The sequence below is a fragment of the Ursus arctos genome, unplaced genomic scaffold (genome assembly GCF_023065955.2).
Source record: "Ursus arctos isolate Adak ecotype North America unplaced genomic scaffold, UrsArc2.0 scaffold_42, whole genome shotgun sequence".
NCBI classification, from domain to species: domain Eukaryota; kingdom Metazoa; phylum Chordata; class Mammalia; order Carnivora; family Ursidae; genus Ursus; species Ursus arctos.
In genome coordinates this window covers 50,349-63,132 of record NW_026623059.1, presented here as the reverse complement: position 1 = coordinate 63,132, position 12,784 = coordinate 50,349, and the positions used below count along the sequence as shown (strand labels likewise).

The following is a 12,784-nucleotide window of genomic DNA, read 5'->3' as shown; positions in this document are numbered from 1 at the left end:
GCAGTTTCTGCTGAACCGGTGAGGAGAGTACCTGCCAGGGAGAGGCGCGGGGGCACGGCACTGCGCGCCCACGTCTCTGCGCTCGAAGGGCAGGCGGTGCCAGGCCCAGGACCTCGGAGGAGGCAGAGCGCAGCCAAGGGCCTGTGGGACCGTGTCGGGGGCTCGCTGGCCTCCATGCAGATGGCCAGGGTGGCCCACGGGCCGTGGAGCCGTGGCAGCGAGGGTCTGGGAGGGGCGGGTGGGGAGGAGGCAGAGAGGGGAGGTGCAGACCTGCACACCTGAGGGGTCGGGGAGGCAACGGCGAGCATGGCTGTGAGCCGGCCGCTCGAGGGTCCCGGGACATCTGCGCCCCGTGGACGCTCCAGGTGGGCACTTCGCGGCTCTGGCTTCGTCTTGGTTACGTGGACCCCACCCCGGCCCAGCGCCACAGCTGAGGGGGGCCCCAAGCGGGGATGCCCCTGCACTGCGTTTGTGCACCAGGACCCCCGACGGGGGGCGCACATAACAGAAACTCAGTCGTCTGGAAGTCAGGTGTCAGATGGGGGTGTCGGCAGGGCCGGCTCCCCGGGCCCGGGAGGGAGCACGTGCTGCAGGAGGGGCTGCCACCGTCCTCGGCTTGTAGGTGCGTCTCTGCTGTCTGCCTTCCCGCACACATGGTGTCGTCCCCGTGTGTGCGCGTGTCCAGATCCCCTTCGATGAGGGTGTCCATCATGTGGGATTAGGGTCTCAGTCTCCATGACCCTGTTCCCAAACAAGGCCCCGTTCTGCGGTGCTGGGGCGACGGGACGTGAGTACGCACACCGGGGCTCATAATTCAAGCCGTCGCAGTCCACCCTCTGGCCCCCGACGTTCACGTCCTGCTCCCGTGCCAGAGTCCTGAAGTCACCCCATGTTCGAGATCTCACCCAAATACCAGCTGAGTCAGCGAGAGGAGGGACAGAAGTGCGACCGACCGCGGGGCACAGGTCTGTCCGCCTCCAGACCTCCAGACACGGAGCCGGGGCAGGTGCGGGGTGGACCGTGCGGGCCAGCAGGGAGCGATCCGAAGGAAGACAGGCCAGGTCCAGCAGGGCTCCCCACCCGATGATAAGGCTCCGGAAGAATCCACTTCAGCTCCACGCTCTGTCTGCAGAGCCAGGTGCAGCAGGCCCACCCTCCGAGCCCCACCACGGGGCAGCGGCGCCCCGAGGCCTGGGTCCTCTGCGCCCTCCGCGTCCACGACGCTGTCCTGAACGCCAGCCTTCCTCCACGTCCCTCAGGCAGGCACCTCTGTGCTCCCGTAGAACTCCCAGAAACCCTGTCGGCCTCCCCTACAGTCCATGGGCAAGACGGCCCTGCGCGGACCTTTCCCGGGGAACCACGTGGCTGCTGCCAGCTCCTCCCAGACACTTGATGGGACCACACGCGTGACCCCCCAGCGGGAGGAGGACTGGCCAGACCCCAGCCCCGCGTCCAGGGCGGCAGAGACCTTCCCGAAGCGTCTAGTTCTGGCTCCCGTGTGCCGCCTCCTCCTGCATTCCCCAGGAGCAGCGAGCGTAGGCCGGGCCCTCTGCACTGTGCGTGGACAGCTCCTCAGCCAAGTGCCCACGCCCGGCCCTTGCAGGCCTGCTCCACACCAAGCACAGCGGCACCGTCTCCGTGGCGCCGTCTCCGTGGCGCCGTCTCCGTGGCACCGTCTCCGTGGCGCCGTCTCCGTGGCGCCGTCTCCGTGGTGCAGTCTCTGTGGCACTGTCTCCGTGGCGCCGTCTCTGTGGCACTGTCTCCGTGGCGCCGTCTCCGTGGTGCAGTCTCTGTGGCACTGTCTCCGTGGCACCATCTCCGTGGCACCGTCTCCGTGGCGCCGTCTCCGTGGTGCAGTCTCTGTGGCACTGTCTCCGTGGCGCCGTCTCTGTGGCACTGTCTCTGTGGCGCCGTCTCCGTGGTGCAGTCTCTGTGGCACTGTCTCCGTGGCACCATCTCCGTGGCACCGTCTCCGTGGCGCCGTCTCCATGGCGCCGTCTCCGTGGTGCAGTCTCTGTGGCACTGTCTCCGTGGCGCCGTCTCTGTGGCACTGTCTCCGTGGCGCCGTCTCTGTGGCACTGTCTCTGTGCCACTGTCTCCGTGGCGCTGTCTCTGTGGCACTGTCTCCGTGGCGCCGTCTCCGTGGTGCAGTCTCTGTGGCACTGTCTCCGTGGCACCATCTCCGTGGCGCCGTCTCTGTGGCGGCACCCGAGCTCTCCCAGATGAGAGACGCTGTCTGCCCGGCTCTCCCTCCATTCTGAGTCCTCACGAGGGTCACCTTTCACATCCACACTTCTGCCAACAGTCTTCAGGACAGTCTGCCTTTTCCTGACATGCCCCTCGAGGCGCCACTTCTGCCAGCCAGCCGGCTCCAAGGCCACGTCCGTATTTCTAGCTGTTGGTTGCAGCAAACTCCACTTCTGGTTCCAAAACCTGCTTTTGTTTCCTGCGGGCGGCTGGAATGACAGACACTACTTGTGCCCGTTCTGGGGGCCGAGAGCCCAAAATCAGGCTATGGGGTTAGACTCCCTGGGTCCCGTACCTCCACACCCTGGTGGCTGCCGGTTGTGGGCTACCCGTGCCTCCCTGGCTTGTCGCCTATCCCTCCAAACCCCCTCATCCGCCCATGGTGCGTGTGCTGTGCGTCCCCTTTCGTAAGGACCAGGCACAGGGGGTTTGGAGCCCACCCTCTGGCAGTATGACCTCTCTGAATCATTAATTCACCCACTAGGACCTTATCTTCAAATGAGGTCACGTTCTGCGGAGCAGGGGTTAGGACACAATTGGGCCCGCAACCCACCCACGCCCGGCATCTGCCCCATGGTGTGGTGTGGGAGTCCTGGCAGGGCGCGAGGGAATGCCGGGGATGCTATGTAGGGGCCCCTGGGACGTGGGTGGGAGATAGTCCTGTTGGGAAAGCCCAGGAAAAGGTAGGGGCAGGCTGGCCGGGTACTTGGGAGAGTAGAGAGGTGGGTCCTGCCCCAGGGACCCATGGAGTGGGCGGCTGGAGAATGGGCATGTCTGGTCCTCTCTGAGCAAAGGCAGCATGGTGTCTGGGGGGCTTGGCACGGGACAGGGGCCACAGACTACGGCGGCAGAGCTGTCAGGGAAACAGGCAGGGACCCCCGCTCACTCGGCCACTCTTGGCCAGCCATGTCCCCAGGAAGAGGACAAGGGGACTGCAGCCAGCCCACTAGGGAGCCTCATTCAGGGACCTGCCACCTCTGGACCCAGTGTCCATGAGTGACAGCCCATGGGCCCAGAGCACCGCAGGGCGACCTGCGCCCCACCCCAGGGCATGGTCGAAGGCCTTCTGTGAAGACAAAGCACTCATGGGCCTGGACCCCAAGTAGCAGAGGCCTTGGGGCCAGGCACTGGGGAGGGCAGCGTCTGATCCCGCCCACTCCTCAGGGAAACACACGGAAGTCCAGCCACGAGGCCCCTCTGCAGGCATAGGGGTCCCAGGCCTCCTGCAGGTTGGCCGAGGGCCAGCATTTGGAGGCCTGGGGGGGGGGGGGGGGACATGGCCCCAGGCCCATCACCAGGGTGTACCTTGAATTGGGGTCTAGGCAACACGGGCTCTACAGTGGGGGAAGCACCCGTTACTGGATTCGAAGGACAGGAGGAGCTACGGGCCACACCTGAGCCCCCTCCCCCACCACCCTGAACCTCCAGGGCCCCCAGCTTCACAACCCCTGTCTGTCTTCCAGACCCCGTAACCCCGCTGGATCTATTTCCCTTGGTCTCGAGATGTGAAGCCCCACAGGAAGACAACCACGTAGTCCTGGCCTGCTTGGCAAAGGGACCCTCCCTGAAGTCCGTGCAGATCACCTTGAAGTTGGAGGGGCAGGACCAGATCCAAGAGACCAAACTGATCGTCCTGGACAGAAGACACACTCAGCTGTCCTTACTGGTCACCCCCCAGGAGCCAGGCCCGTACCACTGCAACGCCGTCAGCTGGAGCCCCAGCTACCACATGGAGAAGCCCATCCAGTGGCCAGGTGGGCAGCCCCCGGACCCCCGAGGATGGCCTGCAGGGTCTCCCGCACCTGCCACCCAGAGGACGAGGACGAGGCCGGCACCCGGGCCCCTCAAATCCTGTCCCCACAGACCCTGTGCCCAGCGTGCAAGAGAGTCTGTGGCGGAACGTGAGGCCTCCCATGGCCCTGTCCCCACCTCTGCACCCTGCAGCCCACTCGGCCCTCCCTCCTGCCGTCCCCAGGTCCTCCTGGCCGCCGAGCAGCCTCCCCCTGGTGCACACACCGTCTGACCCTCCCCCACCACTCTCCCTCCGATTTCAGAGTCCCGGAAAGTGAAGACCTCCCTGTCGACTCGCAGGCCATCCCTGTCAGAGGAGCCCACCAACACCCTCAGCACTGCCAGGGTCCCAGGTGAGGAGCCCCCACCCCAGCGTGCCCCCTCCTGCCTTCCCGTCCCTTAGGCTGACTCCTTCAGGCAGCCCTCTGTGACTTCTCTGGGTCAGGACTGGCAGGCACTGAGGCGGGGTCTACGGAGCCCTGACCACACAGTAGGCCCTGTGCTGGGCACAAGCAGATGCCCCCTCAGGCCCCTTGTGAACAGGAGACCCCCCACCAGACACCCTGCAGAGAGTACAGCGGACAGGGGCGGGGCCACAGACCAGCACTGGACTCACCTGGCCCAGTGGACAGGGCTCAGACGTGAGTCTGTCCCAGAGCCTCGTGTGAGGACATGTGGCCGACGTGGCCAGCAGGACGGGACTTGGCCTATGACCCTTACAGAGCTGTAGCATGTCACCCTAAGGCTCAGGAGCCGTGACAGTGGACCCAGGGGTCCCTGCAGCAGGACCCCCTCTCAGTGAGCTGCCCCTCCACCCGGCTGCCTCTCCGAGGGTCACAGCTGCCCTGCCTGGCCCTCGGGGAAGGGTCCAGGGCTCACTCCTCCAAGTGGGGCAGCAAGCCATGTTTGCAAAGAAGGGAAGCCCCAGCGCCAACCCTCTGGGGCATCGGTGTGGCCCACACGAGGGGCAGAAACTGTGGTCTGTGTGGCCCCTCCGTGGGCCCTCCACAGCCCGCCCCACCCGTGACGACCCCATCTCTGAATACTGCCAGTTCCCTGGCTCAGCACAGCCCGGTCAGACCCAAAGGGATGGGACATCAAGGAGAGGTCAGTCCTCCAGGCAAGGATGCAGAATGCCACCCTGACCTGGGGCAGGGGTACGTGCCAGACCCCGTCCATGGGGAGCCCGGCTGACGGGGACCCCGGCCCTGGCAGAGCTCCGGGGACTCGCTGCAGGCAGGCCGGGAGGGCCTCCACGGGAAGATGACCTCCGTGGGGCAGACAGCTGTGCTGGCCCCATGAGCCCAGCCCTCCCAACAGGCCAGCACTCTCCACCTGGGAAGGCCACACGGCCCGTAGCCCAGAGCCTGTTTCCTACAAGCTGGGGATGGTCTTTGCAGTTTTAGTGGGATGGGGGGTGGGGGAGGGTGGAGACACAGGGGCCCCATGTGACTGCAAAACCTAAATATTTACCGTCTGACCCTTAACAGAACAAACTTTCAGGCCCCTAGTCAGTCCCAAACCTAAGGCCTGATAACTTACTGGCCATTCTCGCTCTAACTGTAGGGGTGAGTGTGGCATGGTGACCACTCAGGAGCCCTGAGGAAGGGCCAGCAGCAGGTGCGGATACGTCTCCGGACCCCAGAGAGCAGGAAGGCTGAGGGGCCCAGGGAGACCATGGCCCCGACTACGAGTCCCGCTGGTCTCACGCCCTCTTCCCCTGCAGTGCCCTCCACCAGCCACACCCAGACGCAAGCCGCGGAGCCAGGAAGCCCAGGGGATGCCATGCGCAGAGGCCAGTTCCTTGGGACGCAGAGCCAGGGAAGAAGGGGAAGAATGGCCTGGGGGGACCCTGGGGAAATCCCAGCCTGCAACCCAGCCCCCAGCCCGGCAGTGGGAGGCCAGGAAGCAACAAAGGGGGGGGGGTCTGCACTGGGGAGCCAGCGAGCCTGGGCCTGGCACTGCCCCCAGGCACCGAGGTCCCCCGCTGACCACTGACCCAGGGCACTCCCCTCTGCAGACTGCTGGAACCACACCCACCCTCCCAGCCTCTACGTGCTGCGCCCTCCCCTGCGGGGGCCGTGGCTCCAGGGAGAGGCCTCCTTCACCTGCCTGGCCGTGGGGGATGACCTGCAGGAGGCCCGCCTGTCCTGGGAGGTGGCCGGGGCGCCCCCCAGCGGGGCCGTGGAGGAGGGGTCGCTGGAGGAGCACGTCAATGGCTCCCAGAGCCTGAGCAGCCGTCTGTCCTTGCCCGTGTCGCTGTGGGCCTCGGGGGCCAGCATCGCCTGCGCGCTGAGCCGCCCCAGCAGGCCCCCCCAGCTGGCGTCCGCAGTGCCTAGAGAGCACGGTAAGCCGCTCCCAGGCCCGGGGACAGGGAGGCTGCCCGCCCCCACACACGCACCCCCACCCAGCTTCGCCCAGGCCTCGGGTGGCCCCAGCATGACAGGGCTTGTCCCCGCAGCTGCCACGGCGCCCAGCAGCCTCGCCGTCCGCATCCTGACCGTGCCCCCCGCGGCCTCCTGGCTCCTGTGTGAGGTGTCTGGCTTCTCGCCCCCCGACATCCTCCTCACCTGGCTCAGGGGCCACGCGGAGGTGGACGCCACAGGGTTTGCCACTGCATCGCCCATGCCCCAGCCTGGGAACACCACGTTCCAGACCTGGAGTGTCCTGCGTGTCCTCGCGGCCCAGGGCCCTCTCCTGGCCACCTACACGTGCGTGGTCAGGCACGACGCCTCCCGGAAGGTGCTCAACGCCAGCTGGAGCCTGGACACGGGTGAGTCACACACAGACGCGAGGGCGTCCCCCCCCCCGGCCTCCGCGAGCACAGGCTGGGGGGAGGGGCAGCCCCCAGGAGCCAAACGGCCCCAGGGCTGTGCCACCGGCCTGCTCGGTGTCTGCCGGGCGTCTGCAGTGGGCTGTGGATGCCCTGACACCGGCCCCCCGAACCCTGTCTGCACACCGCACGCTGGACTAGGAGGGCTGGGAGGTGCTGTCTCCCCCGCCAGGCCCCAAAGAGCAACCATCTCCCCCCAAGACATGCCGCACTGCTGGGCTCGGAACGGGCCTCCCCTGGTGAGGGGGTCGTCCCAGACCCTACCCTCCAGGGACGTCTGACCCTCCCCGAGCCCCAGGAGGCCCGGTGGTCGGGGAGAGCAGTCAGCACCTCGGAGCCAGGCACACCCAGAAGGGGAGCTGCTCCCGGTGCCGGGGATCTGACCAGCACACGCCCACAACAGCCCCTGACTGCAGGCCGCCGAGGGGGGGAGCGGGTGGGCCCTCCGGGGTGGGAGCTCATGGTGGAGGGTTAGAGCTAACTCTCCCCTCCGAGGCCCTTGTTAGACCCCCTTGCCAGCCCATCGGGGAGCAGCACCCTGATAGAGCCCCCTCCCGGCCCAGCAAGGCCCTGGTGGGACAGTGCTGGACACCTTAGGCCGAGCAGGCCGCAGGACACCTCCCTCCTCCCGCTTATGGAGAGGCAGCAGGTGGTCCGGGCGCCAGACTGCCCTCGGGAGCTGGGGGAAGATGCCCAGTGGAGGCCATGGCAGCAATGTGGGGGCCATGCGGGGAGGCGGGTCGGGCTCCTTGGCTCGGACGCCCCGCCAACAGCCCACATCCTGCCATGAGCATCCGTCCACAATGGAGCAGATACCCAAACAGCGCTGACCCCACCACCTCCTCCCACCGGCTCGGCAGTGGGGGCATCCCGGTGGGCAGCAGCCTGAAGGGGTCCCCGAGCCCACCTGCCTCTACCCCAGCGTGCCTCCCCCGAAGTTCGGCGCGGGGCCAGCCCTGTCTGCCCACCTAGGCTGGGACCCCTTGTCCTCAGCCCAACTTCCAGGCATTGCACCCTTTCCCTCTGGATGCCACCTGCCCTGGGCCGCCTGTCACGGTTCATGGCCCCCGGGTATGTTCTCCAGCCCCCACAGTAGTCTCCTGGCCCTGCTTCTCCTCCCTCCCCTGGACTCCCTGAGGGCCAGGTCCACACTGACGCTCCTCCTGGCTCCACTCTCCTACACCCAGCTGCCCCGAGGCACAGACCCAGGCTCTCCAAGGTCTGATGTCACAGGTGAGGCCAGACCAGCCCCCGGGCAGACCCAGACCCAGGCTGGACACTGATCTTCCCTCATGCACGGAGCCCCGGCTACAGGCTCCAGGTGTGGGTGCACGTGCGCACCTGGGTCACCTAGCACACACCCGTGCCCAGCATGGGAGAGGCCAGACAGCCCAGGGGGCAGGGCTCAGCTCGAATGAGGCGTCCCGGCTCTTGCGCTCCCTTCCCCTGGGCCGTGGCTTCTATGCCTCTGGTTGCCATGGGTCCTGGGCCAGGCCTCTCCCAGTTTCCGCACACGGCCAAGCCTCCCCAGGGCCCAGCACTGCCCTCACCCTATGCCTGCAGCTGTGCGTCCCTCCCCAACCGTGGACTTGGAGCCTCCAGGGCCCAAACACACCAATCTTCCTGCAGGGACAGAAGTACACCCACTTGCCAGGGTCACACACTCAGAAGGTGCAGGGGGCCTAGCCTGACCCCCAGGGCCCCCTGGGAGCAGATGGGGAGAGAGCCCTCCTCCAGGCAGGCCAAGCCCTCACCAGCCCACTAAGGGCTGGGCCTTGCAGACAGGCCTGCTCAGGGAGGCAGCTGGGGCCCTGCCCATGTCTCCTGGACCCCTCCTCCAGCCAGGAGGGCAACCTCAACCTCGCGGAATGAGCCCGTGCTCCGCGCTCAGCGAGGCCTCAGCCGCTTCCTCTCTGCGGCCCAGCACCCTCATCCTTGTACTGCGGCTGTGCTCTGCTTCTTCTGGGGTCCTGCTTGCTCTCCCCGCAGGACCCCCGGGCTCCCCCGTCCTGCACCCACAGGCCTGTCCTGCCTCTCAGCCTAGCACAGCTCCCCTGTTCCTAAGCAGGGTGGCGCCGTGGCACACTCAGCACAGGCCCGGCACGCGGGCAGCCACGATGCTGGGGACGCTTGTGCTCCGCGTTGTCGCTGGAAAATAACACATCCCCCTCCTCCTGACCCGGTCCTGCTCCACAGCTCGCGTGAGGAGGTCCCACAGACAGAAGCCTGGGGCTCTCCAGCACCCAGACACCTCCAGCCCTTCTGCTTCTCTGCCAGCCCCTCCCGGGCCCTCCGCAGCTAATCACAGTGCCCGCTGCTGGCCTCCTGCTGTGAGGCTTCCCACAGCCCAGCCTCGCTCAACAGCAGAGGGAATTCCGAGCCTGCCATCACGATGCAGGAGATGAGGAAGGACAGCCAGGCCGCAGGGACAGACGGGCAACACCACGTACACCCTACAAACGTGCTTCCTTAGTTAAAGCCACTAAAGATGGGGACACACAGAGGTCCAGCTGACCTGGCTCCTAGAAAGAGAACATTGTCGGCCACCTTACCCCACCCTGCCCACGGGGGACAGAGGGACGTGAACTCTACCCTGGGCACGGGGGACAGAGGGACGCGAGCCCCACTCTGCGCACGGGGGACAGAGGGACGCGAGCCCCACCCTGCGCACGGGGGACAGAGGGACGCGAGCCCCACCCTAGGCACGGGGGACAGAGGGACGCGAGCTCTACCCTGCGCACGGGGGACAGAGGGACGCAAGCCCCACCCTGGGCACGGGGGACAGAGGGACGCGAGCCCCACCCTGGGCATGGGGGTCAGAGGGACGCGAGCCCCACCCTGGGCACGGGGGACAGAGGGACGCGAGCCCCACCCTGGGCATGGGGGTCAGAGGGACGCGAGCTCTACCCTGCGCACGGGGGACAGAGGGACGCGAGCCCCACCCTGGGCACGGGGAACAGAGGGACGCGAGCCACACCCTGGGCATGGGGGTCAGAGGGACGCGAGCCCCACCCTGGGCACGGGGGACAGAGGGACGCGAGCCCTACCCTGTGCACGGGGGACAGAGGGACGCGAGCCCCACCCTGGGCACGGGGAACAGAGGGACGCGAGCCACACCCTGGGCATGGGGGTCAGAGGGACGCGAGCTCTACCCTGCGCACGGGGGACAGAGGGACGCGAGCCCCACCCTGGGCACGGGGGACAGAGGGACGCGAGCCCCACCCTGGGCACGGGGAACAGAGGGACGCGAGCCACACCCTGGGCATGGGGGTCAGAGGGACGCGAGCTCTACCCTGCGCACGGGGGACAGAGGGACGCGAGCCCCACCCTGGGCACGGGGGACAGAGGGACACGAGCCCCACCCTGGGCATGGGGGTCAGAGGTGTGGGCATCCAGGGAGGAGAGACGCATGAGGGAATCAGTCAAGGCTTTAGCGTCCGCACGTGCTGACATGAGGAGTGGGTGGAGGGATGAACCCAATGGCATCTTCTCTGCCACTGACTGCCCCACACAGGACCTTTGCTCCGTGTCCACAGCAGGGGGCCGAGCTGGGTCAGATCTCCCGTCCTGCGTGGTGTTTACACCATAAAGCCCCCATGGAGGGAGGGTCCTGACCCCACCCCAGACACGAGTGGAAGCCACTTCCTGCCAGCCCGACTGGCTCGAGTCCTGGTTAGACCGGCCCCGTATAGGGCTTCTCCAGGCTGTGCGCCACGGACTGCCCGCTGGTGTGTGCTGCCACGCGGAGTGGAGGCTGCCAAGGAGGCATGTCCCCCACCCTCCCCTGTCCTCTGTCAAGCCCTCTCCACTGCAGGGCTCGGCTGCTGCCCCCGTGGGGGACCGGAACGCCCGGCCTTCCCTGGACGACGCTCTGTCCACGGGCGACCATTGTCACATTTGGCTGAGCCTCAGCTGTTCCCCACTACCTTCCACCTGCCTGGAACAGGCTTTCCCGAATTATCTGGAGCGAGGACGGTTGCCTTCCTGAACGTGTCGTGTCCACCACGGAGCGATACCTTCCAGAGAACAGTCGGGCGTAGTCACTAGAAAAATGAAATGAACGGAACGCAGACGTGCCCGTCTTGTTACTAGACCCGCAGACTGCTCCAGTTGGCAAGGCCACACGGTCTCCACGCTTGCTTCCTGCGCCCATGACACGGCACGCGGGTCCTGGGCCACACCGCCCCAGACCCAGCGTCGGCAGCCCTGGTCAAGCCCAGAGCGGAGCCTCAGAAAATGCGTGTAGGGGAACAGCCAGGAGCACGTCCGCTGGCGATGGTTCCGTCAGGACTTCCTGCCAGGGGAGGGAGTGTGCCGGCTGGACCCATCCCCAAGGCTCCCGTGCAGTGGATGCTTGGACGTGCTAGGCCCTTGCTTCAAGGCCCTGGGGGGCTCCCTGTTGCTCTGAAGGACCCCAAACAGCCCCGGCTCCCCTTCCGAGCTCCCCACTCCAGCTACACGGGGCCCCTCTGCCCTCCTGGCGTCAGGCTGCGTCCCAGAGCATGGCGCTCCTTCCGCGTAGAGTGCTGTCCCCGGTCCGTCTGGCCCCGCTCATCACAGCAGCCGCTCCTGACGGGGGCTTCCACCGCGGCCTGGCAGGGTCCCCGTGTGTCCACACCTGCTGGGTGCCACCCATCTCCCACCCACACTCGTCACGGGGATGTGCTGACTTATGTGGCAGCCTGCTGGGTGGCAGTCCGTCTGCGCCGCTCGGCGATGCTGGGCCCGCCTGGCTCCACGGAGCCCCGGTGTCGGGGGGAGGGGTGGCAGGGAGAAAGTTCACAGACACGCGTCAGGGGGGGCGCTATGTCAGGAGAGGGGCGCCCAGAGCCGCCGCCTGTCCCTGGGCAGCCCGCCGTGGGCAGGCTGAACCTTCTCACTGGGGCCCTTGCTCCCCAGGTCTGGCCGTGGCCCCCCCAGCCCCCCAGAGCCACGATGAGAGCGGCGGGGACTCCACGGACCTGGAGGACGCCAGCAGACTGTGGCCCACGTTCGCAGCCCTCTTCCTCCTCACTCTGCTCTACAGCGGCTTTGTCACCTTCCTCAAGGTAAGGCAGCCAGCACCCCTGTGTGCAAGGCTGGGGGACACTCTGGGCTTGGCCCAGGGAGCCCACGGGCAGCGGGGGTGTATACGGCCATCAGGGGCCACGGCACAGGCCCGGGCCTCTCAGCCCTGAGACAGCGGAGACCCCCCCTCCCCGCGGCCTCCGCCCTCCTCCTGTGGAAACAGATGCTGGGCTCCTGCTCACGTCCGACTTGGCTGGCAGGACTCAGGGGCCTGGGGCCTGGCCTCTGGGGACCCTGCCCCTCACACCCGCCCCCTTCCTGACCCCGGGCTCCTACTGCAGGTGAAGTGACCCCAGGAGAGTAGACGCCCGGCATCTGCAGAGAAGGGAGGCCCGGCCTCCATGCTGTCGCCAAGGGCAGAGGGGCCCACCCTGGACTCCAGCCCCATCTCTGCCCATCCCAGGCCCACCTCTGTCCACCTCTGTCCAGAGCTCAGCCACCAGACCCAGAGAGGAGGGTGTCATTCCCTGCACGTCCCCAAGCCAGCAGTCCTCACTGCAGCCCCTTGCCTTTTCACCTGCCAGCCGGCCCCATAAACAACCTTGCTCATTCCACCTGCCTCCTGTCTCCCCGTCTCAGTCATCTGGGTCTGCCTCGGGTCAGAGGACCCAGGGGGCTGAGGGCAAGCATCCAGGGATTCACACCCAGGACTGGGATGCGGTAGAGACAGGGCGCACAGTGGGAGCTGCCCCATGGGAAGAAGCTGGTGGGGCCTCTCTGCCCTGAAGGGAATGTGAGGTGCCGCTCCCGTACTTGCGGGCACACGTGTGTGGGCACACACGCTAACACACGTGCACAGGGAGGTGCCGCTCCCGTACTTGCGGGCACACGCGTGTGGGCACACAC

General features: G+C 67.0%; 1 gene segment (V, D, J or C); it reads left to right on the top strand.

Annotated features, from left to right (window-relative positions):
- The first annotated feature begins 2,626 nt into the window (after nt 1-2,626).
- LOC113249952 (immunoglobulin heavy constant delta-like) lies at nt 2,627-12,228 on the top strand. The segment is given in 7 exon segments: nt 2,627-2,654; nt 3,711-4,001; nt 4,302-4,391; nt 5,765-5,833; nt 6,059-6,811; nt 11,771-11,919; nt 12,220-12,228. Coding segments are annotated over 7 exon segments (1,389 nt in total).
- Nucleotides 12,229-12,784: the final 556 nt, after the last annotated feature.